The 17,015-nt window shown below is 40.8% G+C and overlaps 1 protein-coding gene across 3 annotated transcripts in view; it reads left to right on the forward strand.

The window, feature by feature from the left end:
• NELL1 (neural EGFL like 1) overlaps positions 1-17,015 on the forward strand; it is a 311,323-nt gene that overhangs the window by 41,335 nt on the left and 252,973 nt on the right. For all 3 annotated transcript variants that reach the window (XM_054635483.2, XM_054635482.2, XM_054635484.2), the window contains exon 4: positions 2,568-2,738. In XM_054635483.2, coding sequence (XP_054491458.2) covers positions 2,568-2,738 — 171 coding nt within the window. The remainder of the gene's footprint in view (positions 1-2,567; positions 2,739-17,015) is intronic.

Below are 17,015 nucleotides of genomic sequence, written 5' to 3' on the forward strand. Positions count from 1 at the left end.
CTGTTGGTTTACACTGCCTTTAGTTTTTTAAATACAAGAGAGAGAGAGCGATGTGCTGGGGTAACCCAGTAGTTTCTGCTGTTGGGATTCTGTTGGCTGCTGTTCACTGATGTCTCTCTGAGTGTAACTGTTTGTGATTTGCATTTGTTGAAGGGTGGTGAGGAGTAGGTGCAGAATTTGTCTGCTGTCACCCTCCTTTTCCTGCCACTGAAGAGCTAAAACATGGTGTTTAATACAGTCCCGTGGCACTTCCAGCATTAGGTGCACATCTATAAAAATGTTAGCACTAGCTATTACATGAAATTTTAAGTAATCTGTTCTGTACTATATAAATTAGTCAGGAGGTTGACAACAAGCTCGATTCCTGAGCAACAAGCTGTTCTCAGTCCTGAGGTAACTATTGACACTAAAGCTTGTCAGGTGAGAAGCTTTGCAATTCCCTGTGCTGTACAAATAATAGAGCACTGATGTGATTAAGTGCAGTATCAGACTGTCCTTTCCAGGGCTGCACTGTTTCCTTTACATTAACAAAGAAATCATTGTGTGGTGAGTGATCAGCTCTGTGGCTATTGGAGATTATGAAGAATGACCTCAGGAAGCAATTTGCTTCCTGAAACAGGAGATTGTCTTGTTTTTGGGCTCTTAAGCCTCTGTGATCAACCATATATCTCTATGTATATACATACAAATACTTTGTGTGTGGGTGTTATGTACTTCTCCATCATTTTAATTTTTTTTCAGTTTCCTGTCTCACTTCCTTTTGTGCTATGACAGCAGATGGAAATTACAAAATGTTTAAGTATGACATCACTGACAGTACTTTTCCTGTAGTGCTCTTCTTGCTTGGGAACACCAGCAGCAGAATCTTCTGGATATTGACTATACTGTTGCTGAGCATTGAAATAATAAATCTTCTCCAGATTTCCTGTGTATGTAATTTAGGTATTTTAATGGGTGTTGGCTGTAGTTAATCAACAGTCTGCTCTACTCTTTAGAAAACCCCTCCTTTTCTGCTCTCCTTGTACCAGTTCCTTCACAACACCAGTTTTTTTCCACTCTGTACTGCATGCATTTTGTTTGTACCTATGCCTGCTGTGTTTTTATTCAGCATTGGTTTTACCTTTACCTCCTTGTGTGTTTTACTTTGTCACTCGAGCCTTTGATTCATGTGACCCAATAATGCTTTTATGTTGCATAAAAAATATGATGACAAGGCATTGGCAGGATGGAGGAGGGCTTGAATTTCACATTTGGTGTAGACTTACTGTCTTTGTGTTCCCTTTCCCAGCCTGTTGTGATGTCTTGCACATGTGTTTTATCACCTAAGTTTCCTCCCAAGAAACTCTTTTTTTCCAGTTATGTTGGAAACCCTCAGCTTCATTGGTAAGATCTAATCTTGAAGAAGTGCACAGCCCCCATGTAATGATTGTGCACACAGGCTGGTAGGGCCAAGCAGTGTGAAAGGCTTGTGGGAAAATGAAAATTGGCACTCCAATATTTATTGGTTTGTGTTACATTTATTTTTTTGGAAGTGGATTTCATTACTGTAATTTTTCCCATCCTGCCCCAGATCAGCACCTATCTCTCAAATGCCAATGTTAAATTGGTATTGGCCAACAGGGAAAAACAAAACACTGTGGAGGCAGATGGGGAAAGGACTATCTGGACAATCTGACATCTTCACTTTCTTGTAGAGCTATTTCTACCATGAAGGGAGGTCTGCATCACCTGTTCCTGTAGACACAGCTTCATTTTAGCAGGAAAAAGATTCGATATGATGCAAATACTTGGTGAGGTCCAAGAGAAGACTTCACTATTTATACTGTCAGTGTACAAATTCATCCTGGAGAAAGAACTGGCTCCCCTCACATCCCTGTGAAGTCAATTAATAACCCCATTTCATTAGCTCTCCTGTGAGTCTGACAGCTGTGTGAAGGTTTTGATTGTTGGATGCTTTATGCCAGATGTGGAGACACCTAATCCAGCCAAGAGGTTTTGTCCTTTCCTTGTAAAGCTGAACGATCACGGCAGTAACAATAAAAGTCAGAAAATGAGTTAAGCACAATTGCATGTAGGGGAGTCCTAAAAATAAACAGTTGTGTTTTTTTAACTGGATTTGCAAGTAGTAAATACAAATTTAATGATTACCTGGTGGTTTCTTACCTTAATGGCTTTTTATTTGTTTGTGGTAGTGATATATGTACTGTTCTTTATTTTTCAATTTCTTACAAAGCCTGCAGTCATACAAAATATTTTGGTGAAAAGAATAAGGCTTGGTTTCTTGTAGTTTTCTATGGGTGAAAAGAGGACTTCAGTTTCCTTGGCTAACAAGTGGTACTTGGAGCTGTTTTCAGTAATTAGTATTGCTGGTTTTGTATGCTCTGAATGTATAGCCTTGTCTCTCTGCTCCTTTTAAAAAAACATAATTAGTAGCTAATCCATGCTGAGTAACCTCTTTAGATTGTGGTATTTGTTTAAAGAAGTCTTGCCAGTTCAGAAGAAAGTGACAGTCTCTTTCAGAGGGCATATCCCAAAAGTGGAACTGATTCTCCATGTTTTCACTGCAGCTATTTTGAGCTGGAGAGCAGTGGCCTGCGGGATGAGATCAGGTACCACTACAGGTTTCATGGGAAGATGAGGACAGAGGTGTTCCCCTACCGCCTGGCAGATGGGCAGTGGCACAGGATTGCTGTGTCCCTTAGTGCCTCTCACCTGCTGCTCCACGTGGACTGCAACAGGTAAGCAAACACTTTCTGGCATCTGGGATTCTTTGAAAAGTAATCTCTAGTGACGGGAATCAAATTGGAAAATGTCTCATTCTAGAAGTATGCTGAACCGCCCTGGGATAAGAGAAGGAAAACCAAGTACTAAAATGGAACAATTCATTGTGATTATGAACAAATGTGGAAAAGGTTGATTGCTGATGGGGGAGTATTAAATGCATCTCTGTAGTTTAGGCAGTAGCTGAGCAGTTATGTTTGCCAGTGATTGCATTTAATGTGTGATGGATGGGTGTGCAGTCTGTTCTGTTGTGAGCTGCTTCACTCAGCATACCTGAGAGCCTGAAGGATAGATAGATGCATCAGAGACACTTTAATTTTATTTTGCATAATCAGACAATGTAGTTTTTACTGATTTTACCACATGCTGCCACATTTGGAAACTTCTGAGAAACCTGAAAGCTTCTTTTTTCATGACTGGAACCAGAGTTTTTTGTTTTCTGAAGGTTATTCTGTCTTTTCCATTAGAAGTTGTGGAGTCTGTGAGATGGCATATTGCCAGGATTTCAGAGAATGAAAATCATCAAACCTAGAATCTCTCTTGCCTTGGGACTTGATCTCACAATGTATTGTCGACTTCAGACTTAGCAACTGATGAGGAAGAAATTCAGAGAGCTTGAAATTGGGACTTTGATGATAGTCTTTATGAATGAGGAAAACAAACCATTACATTTGTATCTTATTGCACCAAAATGAAGGGAAAAAAATCCTTCACATTCAGTGAGAGGATCAGCATGTAAATTTTGGGATCGTGGCACTTAAAGGATTGGGTGATGGTAGCAGATATTTTTTTCGAAGTCTTCATTTTGTGAAGACAGGCAGAATAAAGCTAGATGAGTATTATAGGAGTTAAAGGAACATTTGAAAAAGTTTGAATTTTGACCCAAGTAATTATGAGATACTGTTTTGAGAGGAATGTTACAACCATTTTCTGCAACTCCATTAACTACTGAAAAATCTAATCTGAAGGAATGTTGCTTATTGGACCTTATTTGGACCTTAGAAGCAATGAAATGCTGAGAGTAATTTTAAGTTCATTGGGGCATGAAATCCACAGTTTGCAAACTGTGCAAACTCTTAATTTCAGTCATTTGATTTATTTATATTCCTGTTATTTATCTGTTATACTATTTCTTTCAACAGAATGCTTCTTTCTTTGTTTATTGACATACTGGGTTTTGGGACAGGTTCTTTGTTATCTACTTTGATTTTTTTTTTTGAACAGCAAATGTGTTTTGGGAAGACCCTTTTTAGCAGATTGTTTATCTGGCTGCTTTCTTGTACAGGATTTAAAATGAAGGACAACACAAAATGACTGTCTGGTGCAGAATTCTTTCCAGGGACAGGAGAACTGCACACAGTCATGGTTGTGACCTGATTTTCTTTACAGTAAACAAGAACTAGATAGATACAATTATGGAATGAGCTGTGCTGTCATATGAGGTTACAAATGTGTCCAGCCATCTCTGTCAGGTAGCCCTAAACAGGGCTGATCCATCCAACCATGTCCCTTAAGGTGCTACATCCTAAGGTTGCTCCCAGCATAAATCCATACCAAGATGTCTGTGTTTGGCTGTGCATTGTGGTGTATTTTATGTATTGTGGTGTTTTATGGCAACTCCTGTGGAAGAGTAATGGGAATAGTTCTGAAAGCATGACTTGAGGACAGATCATAGTGGAAGTTTAAATGAGCTGGGGAAAAAATCCAGGAAGTCTAAGTTCCTGAGTCAGCTGAAGCATCACTGTTCAATTAATTAGAGAATTTTGTGAATGTGGGTGTTACTTTGATTTAATCTTAAAACCCTTTATATCTTTGCACTCAGAAAAGGAGTCAACATCTTGTTTATCATGGCATTTTCTTATGACAGTGCAATAAATATCAAAGCTTTGAAAATGAAGAGCAAGTCAATGAGGGGTACTTCTGAGCACTACTGGAAACCCTCAGCCTTCTTCATGTTAGTGTTAGGGAAGCTCAGCTGGAAGTGTGAGCAGAGCCCCATGTGAAGACTCTATGTGTAAATATCACTGTTTTAGGCTGGTTCAGGATGCCCAGTGAGAAGTGATGCTTCTGCAGACTTGAATGAACAGGAGGAAACAGGATATGAGTGCAGTCAATATATTCACCTGTCCCATCTCCTGCAGAGGTTTGAGTCATCAGAACAAGAATTTAGCTTCCTGTCTACCTATCTAGTTAAAGTTCTCAGCTTTTTGTTTACTTTGTTTGTCAGCAAAACAAAAAGGGAAAAGAAAAAAAACTGACTGCCAAAATTAATGACTTGTATTTCTTTAGGGGCTGGCAACATGGCTTCCTTACAGACATGGCTGAATTTGCACAAATGCATTGTTTCTTTTGTTTAGGACTGTGGTAATGTGTTATATATTTGGAAGGCTATTGTGAGTGAAGGATTTGTGAATGCAGTGTTACTAAAGTTAATCTGTACCTGAGAGTGCATTGCAAGTGTTTGCATTGGGAAAAATATCCAGTCACAGCCTAGTTTTGCTACAGGATTCATACTGTGGTACTCTGACCTCCAACAACTGCAGCTGATCAGAAAGCATTGGAGAAGAAGCTTTTAATTTGTAAACAGAGTCAAATCTACTTTTTCTCTTCCCAGCCCTATCACCTGCATTACTCTGATTTGTGAAATTTTTTTGACATTTGTACTTGATTATCTTTTGGATTCAATTCAAAGCCAGCTTTGTTTTTCAGACCTTGGTAGGCTAGGGGAAGAAGTACTTGGGAAATAGCAAAGACCTGTAGTGCTTTAAAGCATCACCTTTAAAACAGTGCAGTTGTCTCTGTTCTAATGAGATGTCATGTGGAGGGGGAAGCATGTGTATCAAAGGAGGTTTATTTGCCCAAGTACAAGTCCTTTTGAAATCAGCTCCTGCTGCATCTCACTGGCTCCTTTTAGTGCTCCTTCAAGAACAAGGAGTGGGAATTGCAGCTGAGTTTGATGTTAGAGCTTGGAACTGCTGACTCAGGAATCATAGAATGGTTTGGGTTGGAAGGGCCTTTAAAGACCATCTTGTTCCAATCCCCTGCCATGGGCAGGGACACCTTTCACTATCCCAGGTAGCTCCAAGCCCCATCCAAGCTGGCCTGGGACACTTCAGGGATGGGTCAGCCACAGCTTCTCTGGGCAGCCCATGCTAGGGCCTCACAGTGAAGAATTTCTTCCCATTTATCTAATCTAAACCCACCCCACTTTGATTTGAAGCCATTTTCCCTTGTCCTATCACTTTGTTTCCTTGTCCAAAGTCCCTCTCCAGTTCTCTTATGGCCCCTTTAGGAACTGGAAGCTGCTGCAAGGACATCTGAGCAAGGAGCTTTCCCAAGGCTGAACAGCCCCAGATTTCTCAGCCCATCTTCATGGGACAGAAAAAAGATACCTTGGAGTCCAGACTAGAAAGCTGCTGAGCATCACTGGACTCTCCTTGCTGACTTGAAGAGCTTTTGTGCTAGCCAGGAATGTCTCAGAAAACTGACATGAGAAGCCGTGGGTGCCCTTGCTAACGTGCATTTCACAGTCTAGTAAGGTTCTGAAGGCTTAGAAAAATGAAAAGACTGCATTAATTATAAATGCACCTACTGATGCACAAGTAAAACCTGTGCTCAAAGTGACATGAAAATTAACTTTGCTGCTTTTGGTAGGATCTGTGCCTCCCTGCTCTAGGCAAAAAGGGGTTGTCAAGGATTTTCTGGTGAATGTTTAGATCCACCTAGAGCAATTGCATCATTATCCTTAAATAACCAGTAGTACCAATAGAAATTTCTGTACATGTATGTATGACCAAATTAACTCTGCCATGCTTTTCCTCAGCTTGGGCCTCTGTTCATACCTGTGCTGTTGGGAGATTTGCAACTCCAAGAGGCTGTCAAGTCCCACAATACCTGATGGTTGTTTTCTCTGGGAATTAGTTTTAGCTGTAGAGTCTGTATGGTTTCCTATGGCACTGACTGTCCCCTGAGATGTTTGTCCCCTACGGCAGCAACAGCACAGAAATATGTTATTTGAAACACAGAAACATTTAATGGTGTTGAGAAGAGTGAGGGAATAACATGGCCTACAAGTTAGGAGGTGGCAGGTACTGTATCAAAATGTATTTACTGAAAATTTTATTTATTGAAAATTTTATTTATTGCAAAATAGAAATTCCAAGTTGTTCTCAGTGTAGCTGATTAATCTGGAGGGGTAAGCCTGAAAGGTATTTCATTTATTCTTTTTTTCTTTTTTTTGTTTTCTGTTTTATTTATCATCAGTCATATTGATACAAAGGTACTCATCTATTCAGACAGTATCCATCTTCCTTTTCTTGAACTCTGTGGGCATAGAAGGGAGAGAAAGGTGTTTTGATGAAAAAATTAATGTTCTTCCAGTGGAAATCTGTGCTGGAGTGCCTTTTGCTGGGAATACATCCTGTGGTTTTGATGGATATCTTAGCTGTTTGATGGAGGGGGTTGGTAAGAGCATAAGAGAATAGATTATAAAACTGGAGCAGGCTTGGAAGTAGTCTCCAACTGAAAAAACATGTTGTCTGCTTCTTTTATGTTAGAACAGCGCATTAGGGAATAAAAAATGCATGAGCAGTGAGAACTTTTTAATTGGAAAAATAAATAAATTAAAGTAACATCCTCCAAATATGGGAATCCAAGACATCAGAGTTCTTATAAATGAGATATTGTGGCTGCCAACCTGAGGTTTTCAACTGATCTAAACAAAGTTCCATGACTTTAATTAAAGTGTAATAAATTTAAAGAAGGTTAAAGGATGCATTTAAAAGAGGGATTTGCTGCTTTAGTTACTGTAAAACACTTTCTCTTGAGAGGGAAAATGGTGTGGTGACAGTGCTGTGCAGCTAGGTAATTCAGTCTCGCTGTTTGAATATGAGTTTGTGACCCAGATTGCTTCTCTGCTCTCCAAGCTGTATTGCAAAAGCTGCCAGAGAAATGTTTACTTGGGTAGAGTGGTGTAATTGTGCATCATGGGTGCACCCAACCTCAGAACTGTGGAATTGTGGACTGCTTCATCGTCACGTACTAGTTCTTTCTTTTGTTTGGCAGAAAGGCTGTAAAATGTTTAGCATGAGGGAGATCTCCAGCTGGCATACCACATCAGCTGCCATCAGTCTCTATCATCACAGTTACTGCAGTTAGCTGCAAGGAAATGTTGAGGAAACAGTCAGCATTATTTTCTTTTTAAAGGAGCTTTTAAATAGCTAGGGTTTTTCACTGAATAGCTAATGCATCAGCAGAATGGTGGCATGGGTGTGACCAAAGACTGAATGATATGTTTTAATCCAGTCCTCAATTATGATGAAAATTTATTTTTAATCCCCCAAAAATATTTTGAACTCCTTTGTATACTGCATTGAGAGAATTGTGAGAATGCATGAATATTCATGAAAGTGCTGAAAAAGTACTTGAGGACAAAAAAGGTAACAATCCATATCTGTTCCTACCTGTCTGAGACCCTTTGGCCACCCCCAGAAGGCAGACATCACTTGCACAGGTACCTGGGCACTGAGCTTCAGCAGAGAGGCCTCACAAGCTCCTGCTCAGCATGGAATCTGCTGTGGGCTCCTTTTGGGAGCTGCTCCAGCTGCTGCTGATGTCAGGAGAGGAGCAGAATCATTCTCCTGGAGTTTGATTAAGGGTGTTCCATAGGAGCGCGGGGCAGGGTTTGGTGCCTGCAAAGCCCAATATCCTGCTGAATGTAGACTCAGCAATGGTTTTGGTCCCCCCTCCCCCAGTCAGAACTGGGGACTTATTGTATTTGAGGGGTGCCTCATGGCAGGGAGGAATGATGAATCTGACTCCATGTTCTCAGAAGACTAATTTTTTACTTCATGATACTATATTATATTAAAGAATACCATACTAAACTATACTAAAGAATACAGAAAGGATACTGACAGAAGGCTGAAAAGATAATAATGAAAACTCCTGACTTTCCAGAGTCCTGACACAGCTTGGCCAAAGAGTCAAAACAACTCACATGAAACCAATGGAACAATCACCTGTGGGTAAACAATCTCCAAACACATTCCACATGAGCACAACACAGGAGAAGCAAATGAGATAATTATTGTTTTCCTTTTCTCTGAGGTTTCTCATCTTCCCAGGAGCAAAATCCTGGGTGAAGGGATTTTTCAGAGCATGTGAATGCCACAGGGGCTTGTGGTGCTTTCTGGTGAGTTGTCAGTGTTGGTAGACAGGTCGGTGGCTTCAACAGGACAGGAATATTGTGTTATGCTTTACCTTTGCCACCTTGCATTCCTTGTACTTTCATGCTCTGGGTGTGTCAGAGAGAGAGGATGGATAATGGCAGAGGAAATGATCTTAAATCAAGACTGGCAAGCCTCAGGTGGTTTAGTAGTTTCCAAAAGTGTGTGACTAGTTGTATTACCAAATGCTCAAATATTTGTATATTGGTCTAATATACATGTAGACATGTATAAAGCAGTAAATCTTTAAATTGGTTTGGTTAGTTACAAAAGCAGTCTCTGAAAATTTAGCTTGCACAGTTTGAAATGTACTTAGATATTTTTCTGTGAACTTTTTTCAGGAGAAGTCTCCTATTACTTGGCTCTATTTCTTTTTTATTTGTTGATGTGGGGTTCATACGGACAGAGGGCTGATCATAGTAATTTAAGAGTCAGCCAGGTAAAGCAAATGTTTTGAGCTTTTTCCTGTCAGATGGTAAAAACAATTATCTTGCTCCAGACAGACAGATTAACTGAGATCTAAGAAATAAATGAACTCTTCCATTTGAAGTGGTTAGCTTAATTCTGGAGTTTAGAACTACAAGTCACATAGGATAATATTGGAGCTGAATTGAGAAAAGTATAGCCCAATTCTAGTTAAATACTTTTAGATCTTTGTCAAAGAACAGGGGAGAACCCCTCTGAACTATTCAACAGCAGACTTGAGACCTGATGTCAGGAGAGGAGCAGAATCCATGTAGCAAATAGTGCAGAGTCTTTCCAAAAGATCTGAAACCTCCTGAGTGTGGTGGGGCTTGAGAGGGCGATTGTTCAAACAGGGCTGAGGCTGCTGAGAGCTGTGAAACCAGCCCAGAGCTTTATGGAGTGCTTTAACACTTGAGGTGTCTTTGGCAGTTTAGCACTGTTACCCAGAAGGTAATTATTTTAGGAATCCAATCTTTACAAAATCCTCAAGCTGGCTGCAGGGAGGTAGAGTCTGCTTGATTGAATTTCTTAATACCCCAGAACCTGACAGTTCTCATTATTTCATGATGGGGTGACACAAAACTGACAGCTCTCTAAAGGGCAGTGGTGCAGGATCTGTCACATTTGTTCCTTGGCCCTGAGGAGCTGGAGGCATGTGGGGTGCTCAGAGGTGGAAGGTAGCAGGGCTTGGGAACACCAAGGGGGCTCTGGGGCAGTGGCTTCCTCTTCCACTTTAAATATTTTTTTATAATATTTTAATATTTTATATAATATTTTAATATTTTAAAATATTCCATTAAAGTGGCTTCCACTTCAAATATTTTAATGATATGAAGAATCCTTGTTTTGTGATCTGTCTTGCCAATGGAAGGATGCATGGAAGAAGCAGTAAGGAGGAGGTTGGTAGCTTTATCCTTGGCACTGGAGTAAGGTAACATGCAATTGCCAGTCCTGTAACTTGTCCTTGGATCTGAGAGCAGGCAGTAAATGAAAGAATCAGTGGAAACTGCATTACTTAATTGGGCTGCAGTTTCAATGGCATCCTCTTCAGCACATCAGTAGTGAAAGCAAATAACTAATAACTGCCACTGTGCTAACTAAGGCAACTTGGAGTTTTTCAGCCCAAGCTGAATTTTTCTCTGTCACACCAGCTACTCACCTTAAACTTGTCTGAAAGATGTGCCATGCAGCATCCCTGGGGAACACCCCAGTGCAGTCTGCAGTGAGAACTCTCATTGACTTGAGCAGAACCATGCTTTCACCTCCCCAGTGTGTCAGATGTTGTGAGAAATGTGCTGTCCCTGCAGAGAGCTTTTCTGCCTGTCTGCTGGCAGTTTCCATCTAAATTTAATTTTAGAACCAATATAATGGCTTGTTCTATGTTTACTGTCTGTTTCATACACCTCCCCAGTCATGGCCAATTAGTTATTTGTGGAGGGACTGCAATGTTATCTTTCAAACAACCAAGACTAAACTGGACAGTTGGAAAACACCATGGGAAAAGGGAAATGTGGGTGATTGGAAGAACCTGCAGGAAGAGCTGAGGAGCAGGGAAAGAGGCCATGGTGTTCCAGAGGCCATGGCAGCTCCAGGGAGGGCAGAGTGCCTTTGCACAGAGCTGAGGCAGCACCAGGGGCAGGGCCCTGGCATGAGCCTGGCAGCAAAGGCAAAGCTCCATCCTCAGCCTGCACTTGCCTTCCATCACTGCAGCAAATTGGCTCTGGAATATGGATGAGCTTATTTTATGATTACATACAAATCCTCCAGTGATGACATGAGCCCCTTGATGAGATGATCCTGTGACAAGATACCCTGTAAAGCAATTAACTTCTCAGCAGACGTGGTTTTGGAAGGGGGGCAGAAGCTGTTTAGTAAAAATGTTTCTTGTGGCTTGACTGAATTTTAAATTTAGCTTTTGTAGCAGTGCAGAAAGAGTTGAAATCAAAAGCCTCGTTCTTTTCACAATTGCACCTATCTTATTGTGCTAGATAAATCAACTTTGGGGTTGAGAGGAGCCTGAGACAAAGGGAAAACAAAGGAAACACAAAGGCTGCATGTATTTTGTGAAGAGGGACTGTTCCAAAGCTGTAAAGGCTTATCATGCCTCAGGTTCTGTAACTGCCAGAGTGAAGATCCCTGTTCTGCAGGTCTTGGGCCAGAGACCAGCGCATCCCTCTGTGGCAGGCAGATGGAATAGAAGCAGAATTCAGAACTGCCAGTTCTTACTCAATAAACACCTTGGGACAAACCCCAAAAGCAATCTTAGTTCGTATCTTTTTAGAATTTTCATGACAAAATAGAGATGGCATTAGCCATTTAATCGTGGCTTTAATTAATGACAAAATAGAGATGGAATTAGCCATTTAATCATGGTTTTACCTCTTTGTTCTGATAGCATTTTATTTTGGGGTTCATTTTGCTGCAAGGCCTTATTTGTGCACATTTTGATGCATATTCTTCCTGTTTTGCTTTCTGATTGTAAGATAGGCTTAATTGGCTACTACTTGTTTCATAGATATTCTAATACAGTTTTTTATCTCAGATGTATCTTGCTCTAAGGGTTTCTTGTTTAATTTGTGGGAGAGGAGCTTTTCTTCTTTTTATATCTTGAAAGAACCCATTGAATTTATTTCTTCCTCTTATTTCTAGAATCTGCTTTTAACTGCTCAGGATTGGTTTGATGATATTTTGCATCTGGGATGTACTCTGAGCATTTGGTTCATGTGAGATGGGCTTTTGGTACTTGGTATGGTAACAAATGAGTGTGCTGTGCTTTAAGCTTTCTTGTTAACAGTTTGCTTTATTCAGTATTCTGGTTTAGAACCTGAGCTTCAAAGTTTGCTGAGGTTAAAGGGTGTCTTTTAGGGAACCTGTGAGTTTTAGTTTTGTCCTCTTTTAATAAGTGTATTTGTCTCCTTGACTGTAGTGGATACTTGTGTGCATCATAAAAACCCTCCTGCTTTGTGGTTTATGCTCTGGTATAAACCAGATAGTGATAGTTGCCAGGTAGTGATAGTTGCTCACAAGTGATAAAGATATGCTAAAATGCCTTTGGAGAGTCAGATATTTGTTTGAAAAGTGGCATTTGATCTATGTAGCTCTCAGCTCTGTATGGAGATGTTTAAAGTCCTGAATTCACATTACATAGAAGTTGAGCACATTGATTTTTGTAAGAAAAGCCTGTATATGCAGATGACATTCACCTCAGCACTTCAGAGGAAGAATTCTTTTGACCTAGACACCACCTTAAGTTCTGCTGAATATGGCAAAAAATTATCATGTTCACCAAAACCTGTGAGAAATATTCTTGTGTGCTCCTGCTACCTGTGGATTATGTACAAGTTTTAAGGGCAATGCCAGGGCCAGGAGCCACATGCTATTTATTGAGCTCAGCTTTACCTAAAAGAAAAAAGTTGCAGTGTGGTTTAGTGGTGTTAGGCAGCCGAGCAGCACACAGCTGCTGCCTCTGCAGTGGGATGGGGAAGGGATTCAGGAGGATGCAAGTTGAAATAAAGACAGTTTAACAGCTAAAGCAAAGCAAGACAAAGAATTGATTCACATCTCCCATCAGCTGGCAGGTGTTTAGCTGTTTTCCTGGAAGAAGCAGGGGTTTGTCTCACACCATGGTCACTGACAGATGCCATAATTCCAAACATCCCCATGCCCTTTCTGCTTTCCCCCAGCTTGTGTTGCTGAGTGTGATGTGCTGTGGCACGGGGTGTCCCTGGGCTCAGCTGGGCTCTGCTGTGCTGGCTGTGTCCCCTCCCAGGCTCTCGTGTGTCCCCAGCCCCTGGCTGGTGGGGCAGTGTGAGGAACAGGAGAGGCCCTGGCGCTGCTGACCATCAGCTACAGCACAGGAGCGATCCCCACCCTTTTTGGTCATGTCCTAGGGTGACATTGTGATGCTTGTATCCCCATTCCTGTGTTCTGTTCATGCTGGATATCATGTTCTGTGCCTTCAAGGCTGGCTCTGAAGAGCCAATGTTTTGTTTTGGTTTTCTCTCAGCCGCTCCCTCACGGCTGGTGGGACACACACACAGGGCAGTGCATGGTGCTGCTTTTGCTTTTTACTTTGCTTTTCACTTTGCTCTTGCTCCTGCTTTGCTCTTGCTCTTCGCTTCTGCTGGTTAGTTTAGCTAAACAATCCAAATTTTCCCTGGACTGTTTCTCCTTTCCCTTTTTTGGGCCTACTCAAGCCTGCTCCAGACTGGGACCTGGAAACACCGAGAGTTTGCACCTTGTGGCTGCAGCAGCTGCCCCAGCACAGGAGGGACTGAGAACAGAGCAACCACCCCCAGAGAGACTTTCTGAAGTTGTCATCTTTGTCAGAGTGGTGACAGAGTGGTGTCACCTGGTATTGTTCATTTTGTGTGCTGGGGGTGCTGTGCCTGTTAAATAAACAGGTTCTTTCCACTTCTCTCTGAGGAATCCTTCCCAACCTGGCTGGGGGAAGGGGCCATGTGGGTTTGCTTTCTGGAGGAGCCCCTTTTGGAGATTCTCTCCCAAATTTGCCTTAAACCAGGCCTGGTCACAAATCCTGCACGGGGCACCACGCCTGCTGCTTTGCAGAAAATGAGTCTGTCCTAGCCAAAAGGAGCAGTTGCCTAAGCTGAGAAATGTGATCACTATTTGGCTATCAGACCAGCTGTCTTGACACTGAAAGCCCTACTCTGGATCCATACATGTAAGGTACAGTTGACCTCATGGTTTGGGATATAATTTTTTCTGTATAACTCGTGACAATCCTAAGCAAATGGCCAAATTTCTATTTGTGCTTAGAGTCTGACTCAGCCTGTTTTCTGGGTTTTTCACACTTTCAGAAGTGCTGTTTTTGTTACATGAGGATGGGCAAACATTGCAGCCTGGCAGACAGGCTGTTAGGGCTTAGGCACTCTTTGCACTGTTGTTGTCAGGAACCATTTGTATCCGTTTTGTCATTTGCAAGTAAAGTTCATAATATTGACCTTGTTTGTAAAGGTGTTGGAATCTACCTCAGGTAGATTTTCTCCTGATGAAAGTTGCCATAGAGGGAACTCTGACAGATACATTTCTGCCCTTCTTGGGGCCACTGCTGTGTCATAGAATGGGTCCAGTCCTCTACTTTGGGTCGATAAGAATGATTTGTTTTAGTTTAGTGCTTAGGAAATTCTGATAAAACGAATGGATAAGTTTGTAGGAAACTGAGGAGTGTAATATATTTTGTAACAAAAGCCCCTGTACAGGCAGATAATATCTCTGTGAATTCACCCTTACACAACTGATGTGTGGAGAGTAAACCCCCAAAACCTGACAGTGAAAATGGGCTCTTGTGACCATCTCCACTTGCATTTGTGTAGTTTCCTCCTGTTTGTTAGTTACTTTGAATTTTTCTTCAGTGAAAAAAAGAGATTTTTGAAACAGAATTTTATTTAGATGGATTCTTATTTTTAAATTTAGATTTGTTATTTGGAATAATTAAAGTGAAAAATAGAGTACATTAACTTTGTCTCTGTGATTATACAGGAAAATCAATAAAATCTTTTGGGTGACAGACCTTGAAGAGAATGTAAACTGAGCATGCACTCTTTTATTTGACATATACTATTACTGGACACCTATTTTTTTTTCTCTCAAAGCTGAACAATAACTTGATTAAATGGTTGGCAGTTACTATTGTATATTCAAAATTTAATAAGAAAAGGCTTCCTTCATACCCCAAGATTTTAATCTAGATTGCTTTCCTCTGTTAAATGATTATGAACTCCTATAGTATGGCAGAGGAGATAAGAACAAAAAAAAAAAATCAAAATTTCCCTCAGGAAGTTTATTTTTCTGAAACAAAACACTGGAAACTGAATGAATAATTCAGTTGAAGTTGCTCCAAAACTGAATATATGTCAAGTAATGCATCCTATCTGTAAATACTATCAAGAAAATCCAATCACATTGGTATTGTCACATTTTCATTGGGAAGCATAGAGAAAATGGGTTGAAAGAGAAATATGTAAAGATATCTTAGTATTTATTTTTAAAATAAATTCTTAATCTCTTTGGAAGTATAAAGACAAATGCCAATACTGTATCTTAAAGCTAGGAACTGATATAAGCATTCAATTTCTCTATGCAGGTGGGTTCAGAGAACATGTTGGAGAAACTTTTTGGGGCAGCTGATTGTTTTTATACAATGGGCTGTGTTAGGAGGCCTCATTTGCTATTTCAGAGGTGTACTGTGTTTTTGCAGGCTCAGCTGGTGATGATAACAAGGGTCAAAGGTGGTCCTCACCTCTGCAAATTCGATTAGGGAAAAGATTGATGCAAAACACAGGGAACTTCCTTCTCTGCCTTTCTTTACAGAAGTTGAGAGTGCTGTGTCAAAGACTGTCATGAACAGAACTTTTCTATGCCCTTCAGTGTATTTAAAGGATCTGAAGATCCAGATGGATGCATACAGGGTAATGAATGGTTGCAGGAGAGTGTAATTTTTGAGCATCAGGCTTTGAATTGCAAAAATCTGTTTTGATGATTCACCCTGATGTCAGGAAGGGCTCCTGTGCAGCTGTTGGAGGGGCCTTTAGAGAGTGAATAATTTACTGTAAGATGAATCACATCCTAGAAACACTTATGTCTCTTCCTTGAATGAGTCTAGAGGACTAGCTCCACTACAGGTATGAACTTTTGAGACATTTAAAATTGGGTGTGATGAATTCAACACCTGTTCTCTACATGGAAATTTGGAGCTTCCCTGAGGAGGAATCCCAAACAAAGGACCCCCATGGCTTTTGTACCCTCAGTCTAAATCTCTGTTTAAAGCCTGTTTAATGCAGTTCAGGGCTGTGTGTGTTCACAAATTTCAGAGAATGTTCTGAGCTGGGAGGGACCCACAAGGACCTGAGTCCAGCTCTGTAATGAATGGCCTGAGTGAGGATCAAGCCCTCAACTTTGGTGTTGTTTAGCACCATGCTCTAACTAACTGAGCTGATCTCAGGGTTTTCATATCCAGCCTGCAAACAGAAGAAGGAATGTTCCTATTTTAGTAACCCACTCATATTTTAGACACGGAAGAATTTGAAAATATCATGATTTGGTGTGCTGCTCTATAGTGACTGCTGAATTGCAGTCTATTTTATGGCTCAGAATTTTAGGCAGTGGTGCCTCCTGATCAGTCCGTATTGGCTGATGTATCCTAATGTGAGCAGACATTTAGTTTATTTTCAAAGTTTATTTTCATGTTCTGCTAAATATTTCAGCAGTTTCAAAAATCCATCTGGCATGGCAAATACTCTATGTATGATGTAGAGCTGCATCTCCACAAAAGTGGAAATAAAGTGCTAACTTCTGCTTATAAAAGTTGTGTCTAAGAAATCATCTTCACTGCAAGAGACAATTCCACATCACGTTTTTTCCAGAGGGAGTGGGACCCAGTATGAGAGGCAGTTAAGCTTCAGTCATGCCCAGTCTAAAGTTAGATCTTGGGCAGAGACACTGCCTTTGTGATCTTGGTTAATCTGTCTGTGTTTCAGTCTACTCATGTATAAAATGAGGGTATTTTCCTGTGCTACCATT

The sequence above is a fragment of the Agelaius phoeniceus genome, chromosome 6, assembly GCF_051311805.1.
Source record: "Agelaius phoeniceus isolate bAgePho1 chromosome 6, bAgePho1.hap1, whole genome shotgun sequence".
NCBI lineage: Eukaryota > Metazoa > Chordata > Aves > Passeriformes > Icteridae > Agelaius > Agelaius phoeniceus.